Source organism: Motacilla alba, chromosome 6 (assembly GCF_015832195.1).
Source record: "Motacilla alba alba isolate MOTALB_02 chromosome 6, Motacilla_alba_V1.0_pri, whole genome shotgun sequence".
NCBI lineage: Eukaryota > Metazoa > Chordata > Aves > Passeriformes > Motacillidae > Motacilla > Motacilla alba.
Genome location: NC_052021.1, coordinates 9822462 through 9843071, shown reverse-complemented (window position 1 = coordinate 9843071; position 20610 = coordinate 9822462). Strand labels below are relative to the sequence as shown.

Genomic DNA, 20610 nt, shown 5'->3' with positions numbered 1-20610 from the left:
CTACGCCGTCGAGGGCGGACCTGCGCCGCGTGTTGAGGAGATGCCCCGAGCAGCGCTCGGGTTAGACGGCGGCAGCACAGCGGCAGAGCCCGGAATCGCCGACCTCCGCAGGCGAGCCGGGCGCCGCTGAGGCAGCGGCGACGCAGGGCTGAGAGGACACGGGACCGCTTCCCGCAGCACCGGCGGGCGCACGTCGCCCCGGCCCAGGGGGAAGCAACGGAGAGCTCCGGGAGGCTGCCGGGGAGCCGGGCTCGCTACCAGCGATGCCCGGGCGTCCTGGGCCAGCCGCGCCGTCGGGCCCCCTCCTCGGGGGCGGTGCCGCATCCCCACCACCTCCCCAGGCACACCCCCGGGGCGGAGAGCCCCGGCGGCACCCCCGCCCCGCAGCCCCCTTACCGCGGCGGGCAGGGCAGCCGTCCCCGGCGCGGTGCAGCGGGCGGGGCGGGGCGGGGCGCGGAGTGCGGGCGGGCGAGCGGCGGGGCCGGCGCGGTGGCGGGGGCGGGTGGGGTTTCCGTGCGCGGCGCTTATTAGTGTGGTGATGGAGGATCGGCCCCTCGGAGCCGCCTCGCAGCGGCGGCGCGGGCTGACGGCAGCCGCCCGGAGGTGAGCGGCGGCGGCTCGGGCGGCCGAGGCGGCGGGGCCGCCCCCGCCGTGCCCCATGCGGGCGGCGGGGCGGCGGCGGCGCTGAGGGCGATGTCGGAGGCGGGGGGCGCGGGCCGGGCGCGGGCCGCCGTGGAGCGGCTCTCGGAGGCGGTGGGCGAGCGGCGGCGGCGGCTGGGCACCGCCATGGGGGAGGCACGGCGGCAGCGGCGGCTGCTGCTGATGGTGGTGTGCGTGGCGCTGCTGCTGGACAACATGCTCTACATGGTCATCGTGCCCATCATCCCCGACTACATCGCGGCCATGCGCGGCGGCGGGGGCACCGCCGGCCCGTCCGCGCCCGCGGGGGGCAACGGGAGCGGCGGCGGCAACCGGAGCCTTCTGCCTGCGCGGTACCCGCCGGCCTCGGGGAGCAACGAGGACGTGCAGATCGGGGTGCTGTTCGCCTCTAAAGCCATGCTGCAGCTGCTGGTGAACCCCCTCAGCGGCACCCTCATCGACCGCGTGGGCTACGAGGCGCCGCTGCTGGCCGGGCTGGCCGTCCTGTTCCTCTCCACCGCCACCTTCGCCTTCGCCGAGAACTACGCGACGCTGTTCGCGGCGCGCAGCCTGCAGGGGCTGGGCTCTGCCTTTGCAGACACCGCCGGCATCGCCCTCATCGCTGACCGCTACGCCGAGGAGCCGGCGCGGAGCCGCGCCCTGGGCACGGCGCTGGCCTGCATCTCCTTCGGCAGCCTGGCCGCCCCCCCGTTCGGCGGCGTCCTCTACGAGTTCGCGGGCAAGCGGGTGCCCTTCCTGGTGCTGGCCTGCGTCTGCCTCCTCGACGGGCTGCTGCTGCTGGTCCTGGCGCCGCCCGGTGGCACCGGGGCACGGGCCAACATGCCTGTGGGCACCCCCATACACCGCCTCATGATTGACCCCTACATTGCCGTGGTGGCAGGGGCCCTGGCCACCTGCAACATCCCCCTGGCCTTCCTAGAGCCCACCATCGCCAACTGGATGAAGGATTCCATGGGGGCCAGCGAGTGGGAGGTGGGCCTCACCTGGCTGCCCGCCTTCTTCCCCCACGTGCTGGGTGTCTACGTCACCGTCCAACTGGCTGCGGCGTACCCACACCTGCAGTGGTTCTACGGGGCCCTGGGCATGGCCATCATCGGTGCCAGCTCCTGCTTGGTGCCCGCCTGCAGGAATTTCGGGCAGGTCATCATTCCCCTCTGTGGCATCTGCTTTGGCATCGCCCTGGTGGACACGGCCCTGCTGCCCACCCTGGCTTTCCTGGTGGACGTGCGACACGTCTCTGTCTATGGCAGCGTCTATGCCATCGCAGACATCTCCTACTGTGTGGCATATGCCCTGGGGCCCATCGTGGCCGGCCAGATTGTGCACACCATGGGCTTTGCGCAGCTCAACCTGGGCATGGGGCTTGCCAACGTTCTTTATGCCCCCGTCCTGCTCTTTCTCAAAAATGTCTGCCAAATGAAACCCTCTCACTCAGAGAGGAACATCCTCCTTGAAGAAGGACCTAAGGGACTCTATGACACCATCAAAATGGAGGAACGCAAAGGCATGGGCAAAAACCTCCAGCCAGCGGGCGAGATGGATGAGAATGGCATGGGCTCTTACCACAGAGACCTGAAAGGGGTGTCTGAGGAGGACTCATCTGACTATGAGTACAGTTAGGTTACCCCATGTGGCCCAGACCCAGGAGCAAGGAGAGACATGTGGGACAGAGGCAAAGCGGGGGGAGGAAAATGTTACTGCATTATGTTTCTGTACTGACGTGCAATATCTACAGTTTAACCTTTGTCATTATGTAATGGCTTTCTTCTAGACTTACTTTTAATCAGTATTTCTCTCAGCATTCCAGCAAAGTGGAGGGGGTAGGAAATGGGAGACAAGACTGAAAAAAATTATTGGAGTAATCATTAGTAGAAATCTGAGGGGATCTTTCAAAAAAAAAAAATAACCACCAAAAAAGCAAACAAAAAACCCAACAGCTTTGTAGCTGGGATATAATTGTGCAGAGTGTTCTCAAACTGAAAATGTGTGTGACATACTGTATATCTCTGTAAAAATTACAAGAAAAGCAAAAAAAGTATGTGTAAAATTTCAAATAGTGTATTCAGGGACTTAGTAAATCTTGTGTACATATACTCAGACTTTCAGTTGGTTTCCTATATTTAAGAAAAGCAACAGCTGACTCATTTCATTCTTCCCTGGGAATAAACTGAAGTATTGTACCTTTCTTTTTCTCTCTTGTGCTGCTCTCCGGTAAGTGCAATATGCTGTATTATGTTGAAGTCCAAGTTACAAGAACAATATGATCTGAATAAACAGAATTGAAGGGGATCGATTGTCTTTTGTTTTGTTTTTGAGGGTTCCTTGAGGGAGGGAGCTGGTTGTGCTCAGTGTAACCCCTAAAGTAACAATTTCTCAGAGCATAATTCTCACTAGCTACCAAAATGGCACAGGAGAAAACCCCAGTACAAAATGTTCTCATTCATTCTTCACAACATAACGGGTCTGAGCAAACAACATCGCACTGCAACCGTTCTACTGCTTGCTTAAAAACAGCTCCTTGAATTCTCTTGTGAATTCAATTTTAATTCCCCACAATAATAATTTCAATTTTCTAATATTTTAAAAATTACGTCACCAGCAGTTAGAGGTACAATACTGGAAAGTGCCTTTCTCAGCGCTAAATGCTGCCCGAATTAAAAGGCACCCACCTCAGTGACTCGACAGGGATTAAACAAAAACAAAAGATGGGTGAAATGCTTCATTCAAACATTGGCAAAGAGTGGAAACCTTCGATCCATTCACAAGGGAACCAGACTGCATAATTTGCCCTATAAATTTCTCTTAATATAAAATAAAATCGTTTATTTTAATTATTAACACAATAGGAAACAAAATTAATTATTTGTAATCGCAAGAGGGACGAAAAGACATTTACAAGCGGCCGTAGCACCTATTAAGGGGCTCGCACCCGTCCCTGGGGGTCTGGGCGCCGCGGAGCAGCGGCCGGTCGGTTCCGCTGAGCTGCGCGGGACGCGCGACTCCGCAACTCCCGCCGGGGCGCTCGCTGCTCAGGCGGCGCAAAACTCATGAAGACAGCGGGATGGCGCTTTGGCACGGGGGTTCGGCGAAAGAGCGGCGGCTACCGTGGTGGGAGGTGAGACCCGCTTCCCTAAACGGCAGCCGCTTCTTTGTGGCAAGCGGCAAAAGCGGAGCCTCTCCCAGGCTGCCGCCCGCGCTGCCGCCCCGGGCCGCTGCTGCTGCCGGCCCCACGGCAGCTCCTGCAGAACCCGGGCCCCTCCCGGGACCGCTGCCGCCCGTCGCGGCTTCCACCTCTCCCGGCCGTCGTGCCGGCAGCGCCGCCCGCCCGTTCGGCCACCGAGCTTTCAGGAGCCGAAGATGCCCCACGGCGACACTTCTAGACACTGGCGACAACCCCTGCGGCAACGCGGGTCCGCGAGTACAGCAGCCCCTCGGGACTGCCCTTGTCACTGCCGAGGCTGACCCCGATGGCCGTAAGAACGCCGGCGAGCCCGGCTGTGCCCGACTGCCCGCGCCCGCCCTCTGGGGACGCGGCCAGCCCTGGGCGCAGCAGCCGCTCGAGCGCAGCGGGCGGGCGGCAGCGCGGGCGGCAGCGCCTGTTGCGCGCAGCGGGAGGGGCGGCGGGGCCGCGCCGGGCCGGGCCGGGCCGGGCCGGGCGGGGCGGGGAGGAGCCAGCGGCGGCGGAGTCGAGCCGCCCTCCGCACGCCCCCACCCAGAGAGGACCTGGCCGCGGAGGAGGCGGCGGTACCTTGGACAGAGCCGCCGCGACTCGCAGAGTCCGCCCGGCGGCCGCTCCGGAGCTCCCCGACGAGCAGGTACGGGCGGGCGGGCTGCGCGCCCCGCGGCTGCCGCTGCCCCGACGGCGCGGCTGCGGGAGAGCCTGGGGCCGGGGAGAGCGGGAGCGGCGGGTCCCCCGGAGCGGAGCCCAGCGAGCTCCCTTCGCCAAACTCGGCGGGTTAGGCGGCACCCACGGGACCGCCCGTTTTGCCGCCGCCCGAGCGTCCCGCCGCGACGGGCGGTTCGGGAGGGAAAGAGCTCCTTCGGAGCTGAGGCTTGGGAAGGTCTCGGGACGTGCCGGCAGCCTCCGGCGGAGCGTGAGCGCTCCCCGACGGGTCCGGCGCTGCCACGGCCCGCAGGGAGCTCACGGCCGGCGACAGGGCGGCTCCCGGCTCCGCTCGCAATGTCTACTGCCGCGGCAGTGCGCGCTTCACACGTGTACTCCTTACAACGCATACATTCCTATTCCTCTTAACTTCAGGCATAGGTTCCTGAGAATTTTGAAGCTTATCCTCCTGATAACACTGAGAGTGAGGATGAATGGATGGGGACTGACTGTATTGCCCCAACAACACCGTATACTGCAAGCCGCCTCCCTAGTCCATCATGTCAGGAGAACTCAAGTATAAACACATGGGCTTATTTTAGTCCTGCTCTGCTATCTGCTAACGGAGAGATCAGTGCCTTTTGTTATGGATTTGAGTTGCTGCTTTGAGCTGTGGGGAAGGCCACCCAGCTCCCCAGCCTGCTGTGACTCGCAGCCACTGTGCTAAGCCGCTCACCCTGGCCCTCCAGCTAAGCCAGATGTAAATAAAAACAGCTAGGATTATTTTTTTTCTTTTTTTGCCTAATAACTTTGAAAATGTACCTCACAGCTTTCTAGTGAGCAACTTTGAAGTCATGTTGAATTTCTGCAGGATTTTCTCCTGTGTCAGTTTCTTGTCCTTTATTAAGCAAATGCAGGATTGGGTGTGATGCTAAGCTGTCAGCACTTGAACCAGAGACAAAGCCTCCGTTCATCCCTGCAACAGAGAAAAGCACAGTTCAGGCTACCACCTCCAAACTCTTTATCACACTGTTTTTACAGATATGCAGGGCTGTTAGTAGTAGCACTTCCCAGAGACACTGAGCCAATATAGACTTTTAGTCAGCGTGACACCGTATTGCAGTTTGACAAAAAAGCGTAAGGAAAGAAAGAACAAAATTCCCAGCAAAAAGAATACCAGCAGGATTTTTCCTTTAAGGGACTACAGTTTGAGGGGCTCTAAAGACAAAATGTCTGCTCTGTATTTGAATGCAGGTGGGGGGCTGAGGCCAGCCCATAAACAACTGGGCAAGCCAACAGTCTTCCAAGAGTTACAGGACATGCATTATTTGAGGTGATTTGAATCTGTGTTTTAGGAATAGAGTGCATGGCTAAGTGATGAGCCCTGTGCAGCACACGAGGGAGAGTGGAGCAGTGCAGTGAGTTAATGTGGCTTTTCCATGAGGGACGTTGTCTCTCACCTGGGTTGAAATTGTAAGCAGATGACAGACCAACACGAGTTTGCTGTGTGGCTCATTGCAGGGCCCCAGGGACATCTCTCAACCTTATGCAACCTATTCCACAGCACATGGCCCCAGTGACAGCCAGTGCAGGACAGGATCAACACAAGGTGTCAGTGACCACATACACATTGGCAGAGCCATGCTGAAGCTGCAAGGCTGCAAAAGCCAAGCTAATTCCTCAGGAGAGGAATAATGCACAGCCATCTCTGCCTATTGTTAAACAAAACTCTTCAACTCACTTTCATGCACTGTAGAGTTTAATCCAAATTATTCTTAAAAGCTGTTGTAGAAATAATTTCAGTGCCCTGAATGTAATAAATCCAAAGATTACAGAAAAAAATATTTTCTACATGGTCAACACGTTGTCTTTTATATTTTGCATACCCCCAGTGCAAAGTAATTAAAAGAAAACAAAAAAATCTCTAATCCATCAAGACCTGACTGAACACAAAAAAATTCCCTTTGCTTTAGCTGTACTTATGTACTGTCATAATTGAAGGACAATCACTTGGTGTGGTCACTAGTATATCAGAAGAAATATGCATGTCAGCTTATTCCTGCACAGAAAGGAGTGAAGAAACATCTTTGGAAGTGAAAACCAGGATAAGCACAGTACCAGAGAGACACGAGTGGAAGTATTTGCTCTGTCACAGATTACTTTTGTGACTTCTAGCAGGTTAAGCCATCTCCCTGGGTAAGTATATGCTATTTGAAAGACTGCTCTATGAAACGGCTCAAACCCCTGTCAGTCCTCCCACAGCCTTCACAGGCAGGCTCATAGGGTCCCCCAGCCCAGAGCTATGCCCCAAAGCACTGGTACCCTGCAAAATTCTAGGCTGCAGGGGGAAAAGGCACATCTCCATCAAGCTCCTTTTTACATCTTCTAGTACAGCACCTCACTGTACCCATGGAGCAATGCCATGAAAAATACATTTAAAGGCTGTGGTGCTTTCATATAAAATGGTAAGGGGAGGAAATATAAGATCCTAATATAGAAAACTGCAACATTACTATTACCTGTGTCAACCTAAGTACATTCAAAGAAAAGTCCCCTCTTTTCTCCAGCTAACACGTAACAGTAATACAAAGCACGCAGATTATGCCACAATAAATTGCAAAGTAAATTACAGTGACAAAATAAACCGTGCTGACAAGGGACCTTTTATGAGCATCAGATAGTTCTGAATAAATAAATTTATAGCAAAATGAGACAAACAGAATGTCAAAGCAATCTCCACAGGGCTCAGTTTAGCTACTTTGAATGTTGTACTTCTATTTCTCTTCAGGTTTGCATTCTGAAGCTTCTGTGTGTGTTTGTGCAGGGAATACTCCCCTTGTACATTTTGGTTATAAATAATGGGTACTGACAGGACTTTAAATCTTTTCTATTTCCAGAACTGAGGCATCAGGCTCCATAAGTGCCCCCAGGTGACTTCAATTTCTGTCCTCAACGAAAGATACCAAAAGAAATGCAGGAATGCCTGACCTAGAAAAAAACATGCAGAAGAACGAGAAAGATACATGCAGTAAAGATGAAAGAGTAAGTAACTATTTCTGGGAAAACAAAAAGGAAAAAAAGAAGAAGACTTAACTTTTAATTCTGTAAATTAATATCATAATTGTAACCCAAGCTCTGTTCTTGAGCCAATTTCTTCATTTCAGGGAACACCAGTAATCCTGCAACAGTTTATAGCCAGAAACCTTGATCTAACACTAGTGCTTCTCATAGCCAAATAAATTCTTTCTCCCAATATCCTCTGAAGAATTACAGTAAATTAAATATTATTATACAACAGATACTTTTATACTGCTAAGTCAGAGATGGCATGAAATTATTCATGCTAGTACAGCACTATCAAACTATCACATATGATTCATTTTCAGGCTGGGTTAGAAGGTGCTGGGTGTGTATGCCTGTCAATAGTCAGCCGAAAGGGTTTTTCTCCTAAGTAGAGTCATGAACTGCTCAGGAACCATACCCAGAAAGATAGGGCCAAGGCCAGGTATCAAAAAGAAATACTAGTTAGCACATCCATTTCCAATGACCGAGAAATCAATGACAGAAGAAATATGTCTTGACTAAACATAGCTTGAAACTGTAGAATTGCCATTCTTTTATTTCTGGGTGTCTTATAGGCTAAATTGGATTTGCATTTCCATTAATAACAGGTAATCTTACAACACTTTCCATGAGTATCTAAAATCTTTGGTTTCTAGATAGGGAATATAATGCAGCACTTGACTTTTCTGTGGATGTCAAAAGGCAGAGCTGGTACTTGAGCTCAGAGGAAACCCAGTCCCTGCCTACTGCTCAGAGCACTTCCTCCACACCCTCCCTCCCTACGTGCACTGGACTAACTCTGAGCAGCAGGTGGGGCAGGTAACTGCTAATCCTTTCTTCCACCCAAAATCACACTGCAATCCTACTAAAATGAATATCCATTACAGTAAGAACTAGCAAAAGAAAAAAAAAATCTGAACATTGCCTACTTTAGGAGATGGGCAAAAATCAAATTAGAAAAATAAAGCTTCCAAAAGTTTATGGCCTACACTAATCACTAATGGACAAGCATAGCTGCATTAGAGGACCATTTTTCAACTGGGTGACACAGCTCCCTCCCTGAGGAACCACACTTAGTAGAGCATCACAGCCTTTTGCAGCTTCCCAGTCCTTCATGAATTACCTCCTTGCTTTGTTTTCCCACTTCCCCTATAACTGCTTGTTGTCAATGGAGAGAGAGAGCCGGAGAGACTGATAGCTGGTCAGAATCCAAATTGATTGTGGACTACATATGCTTATATACTATTCTAGGATGGCTAGTACATGATTGGGTTAATCATCACATAAACAAACTTATAAATTTTAAAACATCTCTTACTTGCAGAAGTCTTGATGTACTTTTCTTTCCCGGTAGGTGTTGATTTAATCTTCAGCTAGTCTTGCTTTAATCCTCGAAGTTCAGCTTGTTCTTGCCAAGGCATCCTGATGATCAAATCTCTTATGATAACCAGGTCCAATGTCCATCATCTGTCTTGTGTGTCCCAATATCTCCCTCTTCTCTTTTCAACCAAAACCACACCTTTAATGGCCTTATTAATTAATCTCTGCACACATTGAAACAAGCAAGGTATCATGAACAATACAATTACTATCAAAACCATCACATACATACCCATCTTAAAAGGAATCTTTTAGCTAAAAACCTTAGCCACTAAAGGCTCAGGCTTGATCTTTATAAACTAAAAACTTCCCTGATGGCAGCTGCAGGGGGGACATTACTGGATTTAGAAAGACTGCAAGAAGTGTAATTGCACCAAAAGGTTTGATTCTTATATACGGGGTGATAGGGAGAAATATTTTAAAAATTTTAGACTGATTTTTTCCATGTATTTAAAATTAAGACAAAAATCCATTTTCACAGAATCCAGGGGCTCTAATTCTTGGGGTTCCAAGGGTGCTTCAGGAGGGTAAGGCGTCAAATTTGATTTGATTTAAAGATGCTTTGTGTAAATATTAGTGTGAAGTTCTGGAGGAGCTATTTTCCCCCCTAATTTTTTTGTTTTTAATAGCATGTGTGTTTCTCATTATGAACATGAAGGCAACATAAAACAATAACAGCAATAAACTTATACTAAGTAAAAAATAAATTAAATAATATATATAACTAGTAGCACATGAAAAATAGAATGGTCATTTAAAATAATGCATTATCGATTTCTTAAATATTGTATATTACTTAGAGTCTGCAGTAATTGGCAAGCTTCATTTTTAAAGTGAGGGCTTGGAGAGTAAGCCCTCCAAGTTCACTTCAAAAGGAGGTTTAGCCATTTTATAGGTCCAAATTTGGCAAGTCAGAATGACTTGAGTATAGTTTTGATGTAAGAAACACTTGGGTTTATTGGTATATTTCTCTGCTAGTTAAGGCTAGGACTTGGTCAGGGTCCAGGCTTTAACTGGAGGAGTCTCTTTAATATATTAGTAATAGTAGTTAGAAAAATAAAATATGTGTTATAAATAGCTATACAACAATATGTGAAGGTTTGTAAATCAGCTGGCTTTGTCATTTTATCTTTAGCTAAATAGTAGTAAAACAAAAAAAAGCATTAAACAGATCACAATTGATAGCAGTCATAATATGAAATTGTTACTCATTCTTCAGTACTACTTATAAAAATAAAGTAGCAAAAATTATTCTTATTTCTGTAACAAAATAATTGTATCTCATCATTTAAATTAGCAAATTTTGACAAAATTCATTTAGGCTTTATGTTATTCACTTGTATAATAAAGGAATTATATCTTACAATTTAAACAGGTATACTTCAACAAAATTTAAAATCAACTTTACTAAAGATTAACTTCAGTAAAATATAACAAGAATGTACTTAAAAGAACTTAAAGTTAACATGACTGAGACTGAACAAAAACTAATCTTAACAAGAATTAACTTATTTAAAGTCTATTATTATAAAAATTACTGAAAATATATCATATAACAGTTAAACATCAAGGTAAATAACATCTGTTCTGAAAAATTTACAATAAAACTACCTTGTTGAAACTATGGAGTAAAAAGAAGCACTTAATAAAGCTGACAGTGGAGTTTTATATACTAGTTCTAGTTAAGTCTCAAATAACTATATAAATAAAGTTCAAAGTTTGTCTTCAATGTGATCTAAAGAATCTTGAATTTATGACTTATCTAATTACTCTCAGTGAACTATGCAGTTTTGCTGTGTTATTAATATGTAGGAAGACACCACTTTTACACTAACGCCTTTGAATTTTTCTAGTAACAATCCTGTTAAAAATCACAAATCACAAGTTACTAAAATTAGAAGGTAAATGTTAACAGAGTTGGGATGTAGCATCAGTTGGTATTTTGATGTGCTGTAGCTTCAGCATGCTGTGCAGGTCAGACCGGGCTGGCTGGTGCCAGGTGGGGGGGCCGCACACCCCCTGCAGCAGCTCTTGAAGATTGCTTTGTATGATAGATTTAAGTTTGGCTTAAAAAAAAGTAATGGGATATAAACATTAAAGGCTAAAGCAATAAAAAATTTAGTTATATAATACTAAATAGCTGTCCTGAAAAATTAACAATTCTTTGTTAAAAAGTCAAATAACTGGGAATTAACTGGTTTGACTAAGGTGAGGTGTCCCTCAGGGCTTTAGGTCTGTATTAAGTGTCGCCTTTGATTGCTTGCTTGCTCTTTCTAATGCTTGAAAGCGTCTGGGGCATTTCAGCCAGGGATTGTGGGGGGGTGTTGAAGGTCCCAATGACTCCTGTACAAAATTTGAATGCATAAAAATTCCCTACCGTGTCAACACATCCCTCCCCTGCAAAACCAGGGGGACAGACAGCACAAAAGGTTTAACTGTGGCAATCTGCCCATCAGGCCCTGTACTGTGCACTAAGTGTTGGCTTTGCAAGCTTTGAAGATTCCCACCCACACACGAGAGCACCTGAAGCACAGACTGTAATGGCCAATCACTGGGCCATTGCCTTTTTGAGATAAGTCACAGCTGCTCCAGCATCGAGGAGTCCTGTTAAAATTATGTCCCTGCCTTTTGGAGTCACTTTGCTCTGGCATGTGGGACGCTGGGATGTGATATGCTGTGTCCAAAAAATCTGCAGGACCCCTGCCAAACCCCCCCTCCCCTCTGTTCAGCTATCGAGGGTGCAGGTAGGGGTGCTGCCAGAAAAAGTACAAGTTGGGCTATATGGCTCCCAGCCAGGACCACACAGGGCTGCTGGGGGGTCCAAGCCATAATCTTAATTTCCCCAACCGAGTCAGAGTCAATAGCCCCAGGGAGAGCAAACAACCCTGTTATCCAGGTGGATGATCTGCCTATGATCAAAGCATGCATATGCTGTCCCAGTGGTCCGAAAACTCCTGTGGGAAGGAGATGAACAGATGAATCGAGTAATGTTCCTGTGATATTGTTAGATATGTCCAGTCCTGTGCTGCCTGGGGTGGCTGCACGTAGGTCAGTGACACTTGTCCAGCGGGCAGGGCTGGTTGGAAGTTGGCCATTGCTCCTGGTTGCTGCATCAGCTGTGGGATTTGTGTCGTCGCGCAGTGCTGCTCCGCACTACAAGACGAGTTTCCCTGTAAAGGCTGTCCATTCCGGTGAAACTTAGAGCAGCATAGACTAGTGAAGTGAGAGCCTTTCCAACAGCAAGGGCATATACCGAGGGCTTTGGGTTTCTATGCTTTTTGGCAGCGTCTTTTAATGTGTCCAGATTTCCCACAGCCAAAACAAACCAGCTGCTTTCCGGTGATTAATTTCAGGGCAGCAAAATCGTCCACTATGCCTTGCCCCGTGACTTGATTGGTGATTGCTGTAGTGTTGTTGTAGTGTTCCCAAGTGGTTGCATGCTTGTATCATTTGGAGTAAAGTGGGCTCAGGTTCAGAAGGCAAAGATTTCAAAAGGCAACTACAATCCTCATTGGCATTTTCTATGGCCAATTTGAGGAGTATAGCTTCTCTTGCTTGATAGTTATTGATTTGTTTCTCCAGTGTTTGTTTTAATCTGTCCACAAACTGCATCTAGGGCTCTTGTGGACCTTGTTTGATATTTATGAAGGACTGTTGAGGGGTTTTTGCATCAGGAATCTTAAGAAATGCCAAATGAGCTGCATCTGTGATACCCTCTAGGGCTTCTCTTGGAAGGTAGCTTGGCCATTAGGATTGGCATGTCCCCCCCCCAACCCCACAAGGTGGCCAATCGTTAAGGCAGCCAGGTCTTGGTTTACATGCCCTGCATAGACTGTAATTAAATTCTCCAGTCCTTTTTTCCGTTGCGCCATAAATATTGATATTGTGTCGGTGTGAGCAAAAGATTTGCCAAAAACTTAACATCATGAGGAGTCATGAGGTCAGTATTAAAAGTTGCTCTTAATAAATTACTAAAGTAAGGGGACCCCAGTCCATATTCTGCTGCATTATGGTGCAGTTCCTTAATTTCCAGGTGATCCAGGGGCTCCCATCGTGGATCCCCCCCTCCTTGGGCCGAGTTGCACAGAGGCCAAAAAGATTTCTGCAGCAGTATCAAAGTCTCTGTCCTTAAGGGCTTTCTTTCATCATCTTTCATCTTTCATTCATTTCTTTAAAATAACCAATTTTATGTATATCTGAAGGGAATAAGTCCAGATCTTTTTCAGGCCGGGGTCAAAAGGGTCCAGCTCCCCTCCACTGCTAGAGTCAGTGTCTGCCATATAAGCAATGAGCGTCCAGCAGCTCTAGGATCACTGGTGGTGTAGCAGTGGGACTGGAGGTGGTGACTGGGCTCTATCCCTGGCGCTTGCCGGGGATGGCGTGCTGGATGGGAGATGGGGAGTGGGACCTGGGTAGGTTTCGATCTGGCACAGATGCCAGGACCATCTCAGCAGTAGCCTCACAGGCTGTAGCCTCGCAGGCTGCCTCGCTCCCTCCCTCCTTTATAATCGCATCCATGACCGCCCTCCAAGCAGGAAGCATTCAGAGCTCTGGCTCGTGGCAGGCAGTGTAGCCAGGTCATTGAGTTTTACACTGACCTTGTCCCAGAAGCAGAGGGTAAATACAATAGAAGGGATGGCACTGGGGAGCATGCTTGACACCCACTGTAAAAGTGACTTAAGGTCACGCTTTAGGATGGGGGAGCCGTGCCTGCCCAGAAGGGCGAGCATGGTTTCATAGACGTCTCTCTCATTGGACATGTTCTGTCCCATAGTTTAGTTCCCCTGGCTCAGCTGTCAGTCGCAGCAGACAGGTGATGGTGGGCCCAAACACTGTTCTCTCACCATCACGATCAGTTCCAGGGGCTCGCCGATTGCAGCCAGATAGCCTGTTCCTTCTCCTCATGCAGAGCACCAGTTATTGGCAATGGAGGGAGAAACAGGGAGGCTGAGAGCTGGTCAGAATCCAAATTGATTGTGGACTGCATATGCTTATATACTATTCTAGGAAGGCTAGTAATTTTTTGCTACAATGATTGGGTTAATCATCACATAAACAAACTTATACATTTTACAACATCTTACTTGCAGAAGTCTTTATGTGATTTTCTTTTTCCGTTAAGTCTTGATTTAATCTTCAGTTAGTCTTGATTTAATCCTCAAAGTTCTGTTTGTTCTTGCCAAGGCATCCTGATGATCAAATCTCTTATCCTAACCAGGTCCAAAGTCTTGTGTGTCGCAATAATTGCTCTGGCTTTTAAATTACTAATTACACTTCACTTGGTTAATTCTTTTAAAACATTTAAAAACAAAGGAAACTTAATTGCATGGACAGCATGGAACACTTTTCTTCCCAGATACTCTTGCTCCAAACAGGGTAAGGATAAAGTATAACCAGAAACATTTTATCAAGCCTTCCAGGGGGGTTCCAGACTGACTGACAGCAGAGGTTTGGCAGGGTAAAGTACAAGCTTATTGAGGACTGTACGTAACCAGTACTAATAAACAGGTAGACCTGCATGTTTTCTACTTCTGTCATTGTATAACCATTCATATTACCAACCAGACAAGTATTAACCCATGGTTTTACTAACCAAAAGCTAATCACAACTTCTTTACTAATGAAATACATTAGTGTATTATTTTATTATTTTGTAATGCATTTGCAGACTTCCTAGATCTTGGCTCAGGGTATTTGCTGGCATCATACCTCTTCGTCCAAGGATTTCTAGAATTTTTACCAAGGAACAGTGTCCTTGATAATCTACAAACAGTACGTTTGTAGTAATCAGGCCTCTCAACTGCTAAAACAGAATAAATTCATTTTAAAAGGGATGTAACAGATTAATCGGCAACAAAAGAAAAAAAAAAAGAAAACAAAAGAGGACAGATTGAAAACAAGTAAAATTACTCACCAATATATATTTCTTTTAATGACTAGGAAATGCCAAAACTTCCAGTTCCACCTCTGCAACAGACCTTACATATGTACCTACAGTGCATGAAGCACTTGGTGCCAGAGGAACAATTTAAAAAGACCAAGGCCATCGTGGAGAAATTTGGAATTGCAGGAGGCCTGGGGGAATCCTTGCAGCAAATGCTTGAGGAAAGAAGTGAAAAGACAATAAACTGGGTAAGCAAATGCAGTAGAAAAAATAATCGCTGTGTTTGATGATACTTATAATTAAGTTCTTTCTGATGTTCTCTATGCAATCCCTGTTTTCTTTCAGCAGGTCAATGCAAACAGGGGTCATTCTGACAAAGGAATATTTCAGATGTAATGGGCTAGATTTTTTAAATTATGTCCAAATTCATGCCACAGCCATCTACACAAAGCTCTCATCCACTCCAATTATTCTGGAATGGAATACTTCATTATAGGAATTAGTCTTTTAAAACGGAACTATTATTTGCCATTCATTGTCATGCTATACCAATGTAGTTACTTTGCCAAATATGCACATGCATGTATATTCAGGTACATCTGTCACACAGACCATGCTGAGACCTTTGCCTTTACAAAAGTTCAGCTTTCTGCTCCCCAAGGCAGGCAAATTAGGTAAGCCACAGCTAAAGTAGATTTCATCATTCCACAAAGTTGGAAATCTACTGCCCTCATTAACCATGTTAGAATATGGCAGTTGAAAATTAGAGTTTTATTGAAGTCCTTCCATTCCAACAAGGAAGATGATTCTATGGATTCAGTGAAACCCTGCAGGCTTGTTACTGATGTCAGTGAATTGTGGGTCTCCCTTTTGTGTGACACACAAAAAACTCCATCGAATTGCTGCTACAGTCAGGGAGAAAAGGCTACAGTGCTGTCAGTGCTTTCATTTTAAAAGCAGTGCCTAATTTTTGAACAAAATGCTGCCCAATCTTATTTTCCTATTGTGATCACAGAACTTCATGGTGGCTAAACTAAACAGCATTTAAAAAGTCTTCCTGATAAGAAATAATATTGCAGAAGACAACTGCTCATTTGAACACTTATAGCATGAAAATTACAGAGGAAGGATGCATAAGCATTTTCTGAAATTGTGACAGTTTTAAATACTGGCTATTAAAATAAATACCTGATTCTTAAGGTAAATTAGAAATGGTTTTATTTGGAATTTAACTTGCCAGGAGTATATCTCTAGCATGTTCCCCTGAAGACTCCAGAGACTGTGGGGGAAGCATCTGTTCTAACAGCAATGAAATATCTCGGAGGAAAACTTTTTCAACTGATGCATGCATTTGTAATTATTTTTGCATAATTTCATTGTTGTTTATAGTTACCATATGCAAAGCCTGCCCTCTCAGAAAGGCCATTTGATCATTTTATGAAAGCCTCCATTTTCCAAATAATGATTCTTCAGTCTCTGCTCAGACATAAAGGAATGCAGTTAGCGTTCATCTGTGTTTTCAATAAAAATGGTTAGAAATTTAATGTGTGTCTGTCTGGGTCAAGAATCAGCAATCTGCATTTGTGTCAGTGGACACAAAGGGAATTCTCCAGTGGCCCTATCCACGTGCCACTCTCTGCAGGACTGAACCATTAGGCTTGGGAAATTCTTCTCCTGTTCTGTCTTGCTACAGGACAATATCTGATGGCTAGCAATGGACCATCTTGGCATCATTCACAAATATTTGAAGCCCCCTGAGAAAAGGCATCAGTAGTAAAACCCTGGCCCTCTCTTAAATATATTCTAATTGCTATGCAAGAGTTAACATGTTGTATTCAAACATTTTCTGGTTGTAGAGAGAAGCAAACAACAAAATACCCAAAGCACCACAATCTGGAGCTTGTGTAGTCTTTAATGCAACACACTGTAAATTGCCATTGATTGAGAAATAGGATTATGGAATTGCGGCTGACTTGTGCTGAGCTGAGGTCACAGAGCCCCGACTGGAAATGCTCAGCAGCTCCATTAATCAGAGCCCATGGCTGACACCAGGAGCACCAGGCAGTGTCCCCTCACCCCCAGACTGCTTTTCTGTGTACTGTTGGCATCTTTAAGACGTTGTGTCCCCTTCCCTCAGGTGTTTAACTACTGGCTGGATGACATGTACCTCAACAACCGCCTGGCTCTTCCGGTCAATTCCAGCCCCGCAATTGTCTTTGCTCGTCAGTATTTCAAGGACATAAATGACCAGCTGAGGTAATGTATTACGACTTTGCTAAATAAAGGATATTTTAAATGTACGGCTTTTGCAAAAAGACAATCACCTTTCATTAAAAAATAAGGGCTGTAGCCATTAAAGTGATTTCCTCCGAGGCCTGCTGACTGAGGGCAATGTTTCTGGGGTAACTCATACTGATATTCAGAAAGAAAGATGTCATTACTATTACATTAATTGCATGAAAAAATCGCCAAGGGATTTTTATATTTTTAAGGAATATTTACAAAGCTTTTTACTGTACGTGATTCAAGTAAATGACTTTGTGATGAAAAAAATAAATACTCATTTATGACACACAGATTCAAGGGAAATAATCTTTAACATGGCTTCACTATGACTCGTAGCCACTCTGCAAAAGGCCACACTGGCATTAAATTGTCCCTCTCAAATGCACAAAAGGGCACCAGAAACACAGGGGATCTAAGAATAAGAATTCAGAAATCATTCTTCCCAAGAACATTGCTTCCTTCAGGCCCATCAGTCCCAGCTCTGAACTGATCTTTCTACTTTGAGCTGTTGTGGGCAATTACTGTCATTTAAAAAGTGAGAAGGTAAGCACGTAGCCAAGCACAGAATATACCTCTCCAGGCACCCTTAAAACAGGATTCCATTCCTCAGCCTTTGCCAAAACATTCTTCCTTTTTAAAACAGTAAAAATCTACCTTCATATAGTGCAATTTTCCTCTTTGCTTTTAGCACTCTCTAGCTGCTCATTACTGAAATAATTAACTGCATGTGAATTTATGCTATTATAAAACAGCCAGAACCTTGAAACAAATATGTATTATTTTAACATTTTGCATAGACAGCTAATGCATCTTTTTACTTTACTTTAAACATAACATATAAATGCTTCCATTCATTACTGACTAAATTTATTGTGCACACAGCTTTCAAAAAACCTCCACTTTGCATTTTCTAATGCACGTGCTTTAACAAGGAAATATTTTTATCAGAGCCTCCCATTCTGACACGGTGCAAACGGACAATGTCATGGAAAAATACACCTGTCCACAGCTCTGCAAAAAGAATATCTGCTTAGGACAGGAAGTACTCTAATGCTGGACAGGTCATGAGTATTTTTATTGAAACCCATGTGAGGATTCTATTAAATATTCAGTCTCTGCTCCCATTCTCTAAATAAGCACTTTCAGGCTTCCTCCTGTGGTAGTCTGTTTAACCATTTGAAGGGACTGTCTCTGGGATTTCATATTTCTCTTGACATAAATTAATTTAGGTTTTGGGTGGGGGCAGGGAGCTCTTCTTGCCAAGCCAGAAGACTTTCTCTCCTTATGCCGTGTCATCAATCATTCAGGCTTTCCTCTGTCTCCCAGAAACAGCCCAGTGTTGCCAAATGACAAAAGACTGATGTCACTTCTCTCTGCTACTTGCAGGTTTGCTGCCAATCTCATTTCAGGAGTGCAAGACTACAAAGCTTTACTGGACACGTAAGTGGCTTGGAAGGAGAGCTTGAGTATCCACAGGGCTTCTGATTCAAGGCTGCTCTCAGTACAAAGCTGGGCTGTATTGCACCTCTCCACCATGGGGAAGGGCTGGGGCTCCAGCATGCTTCAGGGCAAGTGCTTCAGCAATATTTTATGCCCTTTCTGCTGTATTCCTGCAGTGTAACAGATTGAAGAAGGATCCTTTTTGATGGCTGGAAGTCATCGCTCTGGCAGGCACAGTGCAGCCCAAAAGGGCACAGACAATTTGCCTAACAGAGTTACTGAGAACACGAGAGGAAGCTTGTGCTCCCCACACCCAAAGGGCAGCAGCACTGTGGTTACACAGCCTGCACACCTTTCCTGGCACTCTCCACGTACTGCACTCTCCACTTACAACAGCACTGTCCCACCTCCCTCCCCCCAGAGAAATAACACATCCTAGCAGGGGAGGGAAGTCTCACCACAGAAAGGCTGGCTCAATAGCTAGTAAAAATAAGCTACTTATGCTCTTGTTACTTGCTGAATAAAAACATAGGAGTACTACATGATTCTTCAAGTCATGTTTGTATTATGCACCTGTACAAGGAAAAAAGTGATACAGAGAATTTGAGAGTTGGGAACAAAAGTGAATATCCCTGGTTTAGAACTGCAGCAGTTGTAAAGGCATGGTTAACCAAGATAAACTAGCATAAAATATTACCCCTCATAAGCTGTATGAGAGTAAACCTCCTTGCCTGCTTCTTTACCCCTCCCCCAGTCTGACAAGTTGGAAGCGTAGTCTTCTTTTGCACAAGGAAAATCTCTGCACTGTAAGATTTTCTTTCTCCTGTGGTCTCTGCAGCCTCTCCTGACCAGCAGCACCATTATTTCCCGCTGCAGTGTCAGTGTGGTATTTTACAATCCATAATTATAATTGTGACTGTGATAATTATTTTTTTTCCCTGGCCACTAAAGAAGCTTTTAAAGAGATGCTGGTTCCACCTACCTTCCAATCAAAAAAAGAATAGGTTTCCAGCACATATTACTCCACGGGTCTAAGCAAAAATTAGCACAAAAGTGAGGACCTGTGGAAAACAGAAATTCCCACTGTATTGCCCAAGTCATTCCTGTTTGTCAAGCCAGGCCTTCTCACACACACACTAACCAGTCAGCACAGTACATGACTGCTGTGATTTGCAGGGAATTTCGTCAGTACCTTTCTTTGAGGTGCTGCTCTTTCCCAGCTGTTCTGCTGACTTCCGTCCTGCCAGGTTCCCGGGGTCCCAGCTAGTCGGGCTTCCCACGCACATTGCAAAGCTGTTTGTGACCTGATATTTCCATTTCCACTAGATGATAATGCAATGGCTTACTGAATATGCATGAAGCTGCCAGGAATGATGTATTTAACTTTGGTATGGGAATTCATCTATTTCCCTTATACTGTAATCTCATTTTATTATTCAATTTGTGTTATACCTGATCTAATTGTAACAGAACAAAGGACAGATAAGATTTCTTTTCCTTTCTGTCTCTCTCCCCTCTTTTCCTCTGGCTTTGTTTTTCCCCTTCTCTGCAGCCATGCTTTACCTACTGACTTTTCTCGTGGACAGCTGTCTGGCCATCCTCTCTGCATGAAGCAATACTATGGACTCTTTTCTTCCTATCGTCTTCCAGGACTTACCAAAGATACCCTCGTGGCCCAGAAAAGCAATGTAATGCCAGAACCAGAGCACATCATTGTTGCTTGTAACAATCAGGTAAATTCATTTTCTTTTTTCATACCTTTCTATATTTCTTAATTTGCTTAAATTCACTCCAGAAGAGCCTAATCTAATCTCTGTTCAGAAATGCAATTAGTGTGCTATGTATGACCTCACTTCTTTACCAAGCATTTGCAGTCGATAGTTCTAAAAGATGCCTCTGCAGCACTTTTGTCCTCGGCCCACATTATGTTCCGAGTACAGTGATGCAGAAAGGAGGAATGTGGCAGAATTTATTTGCTTTCTCTTTCAAACAAAAATGTTTAATAAACAGTGATGAAACCACAGAGAAAAAAAGAATCCTGTTAGAGTGCATTTGCTGGCAATGCTGTTCTCAT

At 46.0% G+C, this 20610-nt stretch overlaps 2 protein-coding genes across 2 annotated transcripts in view; both read left to right on the top strand.

Moving 5' to 3' along the window:
* Positions 1–537: 537 nt before the first annotated feature.
* On the top strand, positions 538–2949 carry SLC18A3 (solute carrier family 18 member A3). Its single transcript, XM_038140720.1, has one exon. It carries the CDS (start codon positions 694–696, stop codon positions 2278–2280), a length of 1587 nt encoding a protein of 528 aa, XP_037996648.1. The 5' UTR covers positions 538–693; the 3' UTR covers positions 2281–2949.
* Positions 2950–4341: 1392 nt separating this feature from the next.
* Positions 4342–20610, top strand: part of CHAT (choline O-acetyltransferase) — a 39185-nt gene continuing 22916 nt past the window's right edge. The window contains exons 1-6 of the mRNA XM_038141337.1: positions 4342–4475; positions 7381–7525; positions 14867–15058; positions 16948–17066; positions 18483–18536; positions 20089–20269. Of these exons, the coding sequence (XP_037997265.1) occupies positions 7463–7525; positions 14867–15058; positions 16948–17066; positions 18483–18536; positions 20089–20269 (609 nt within the window). The 5' untranslated portion in view covers positions 4342–4475; positions 7381–7462. The remainder of the gene's footprint in view (positions 4476–7380; positions 7526–14866; positions 15059–16947; positions 17067–18482; positions 18537–20088; positions 20270–20610) is intronic.

Excerpts from the sequence above, each read along its gene's own strand:
- SLC18A3 (XM_038140720.1), top strand. The coding sequence starts at position 694 with ATGTCGGAGGCGGGGGGCGCGGGCCGGGCGCGGGCCGCCGTGGAGCGG.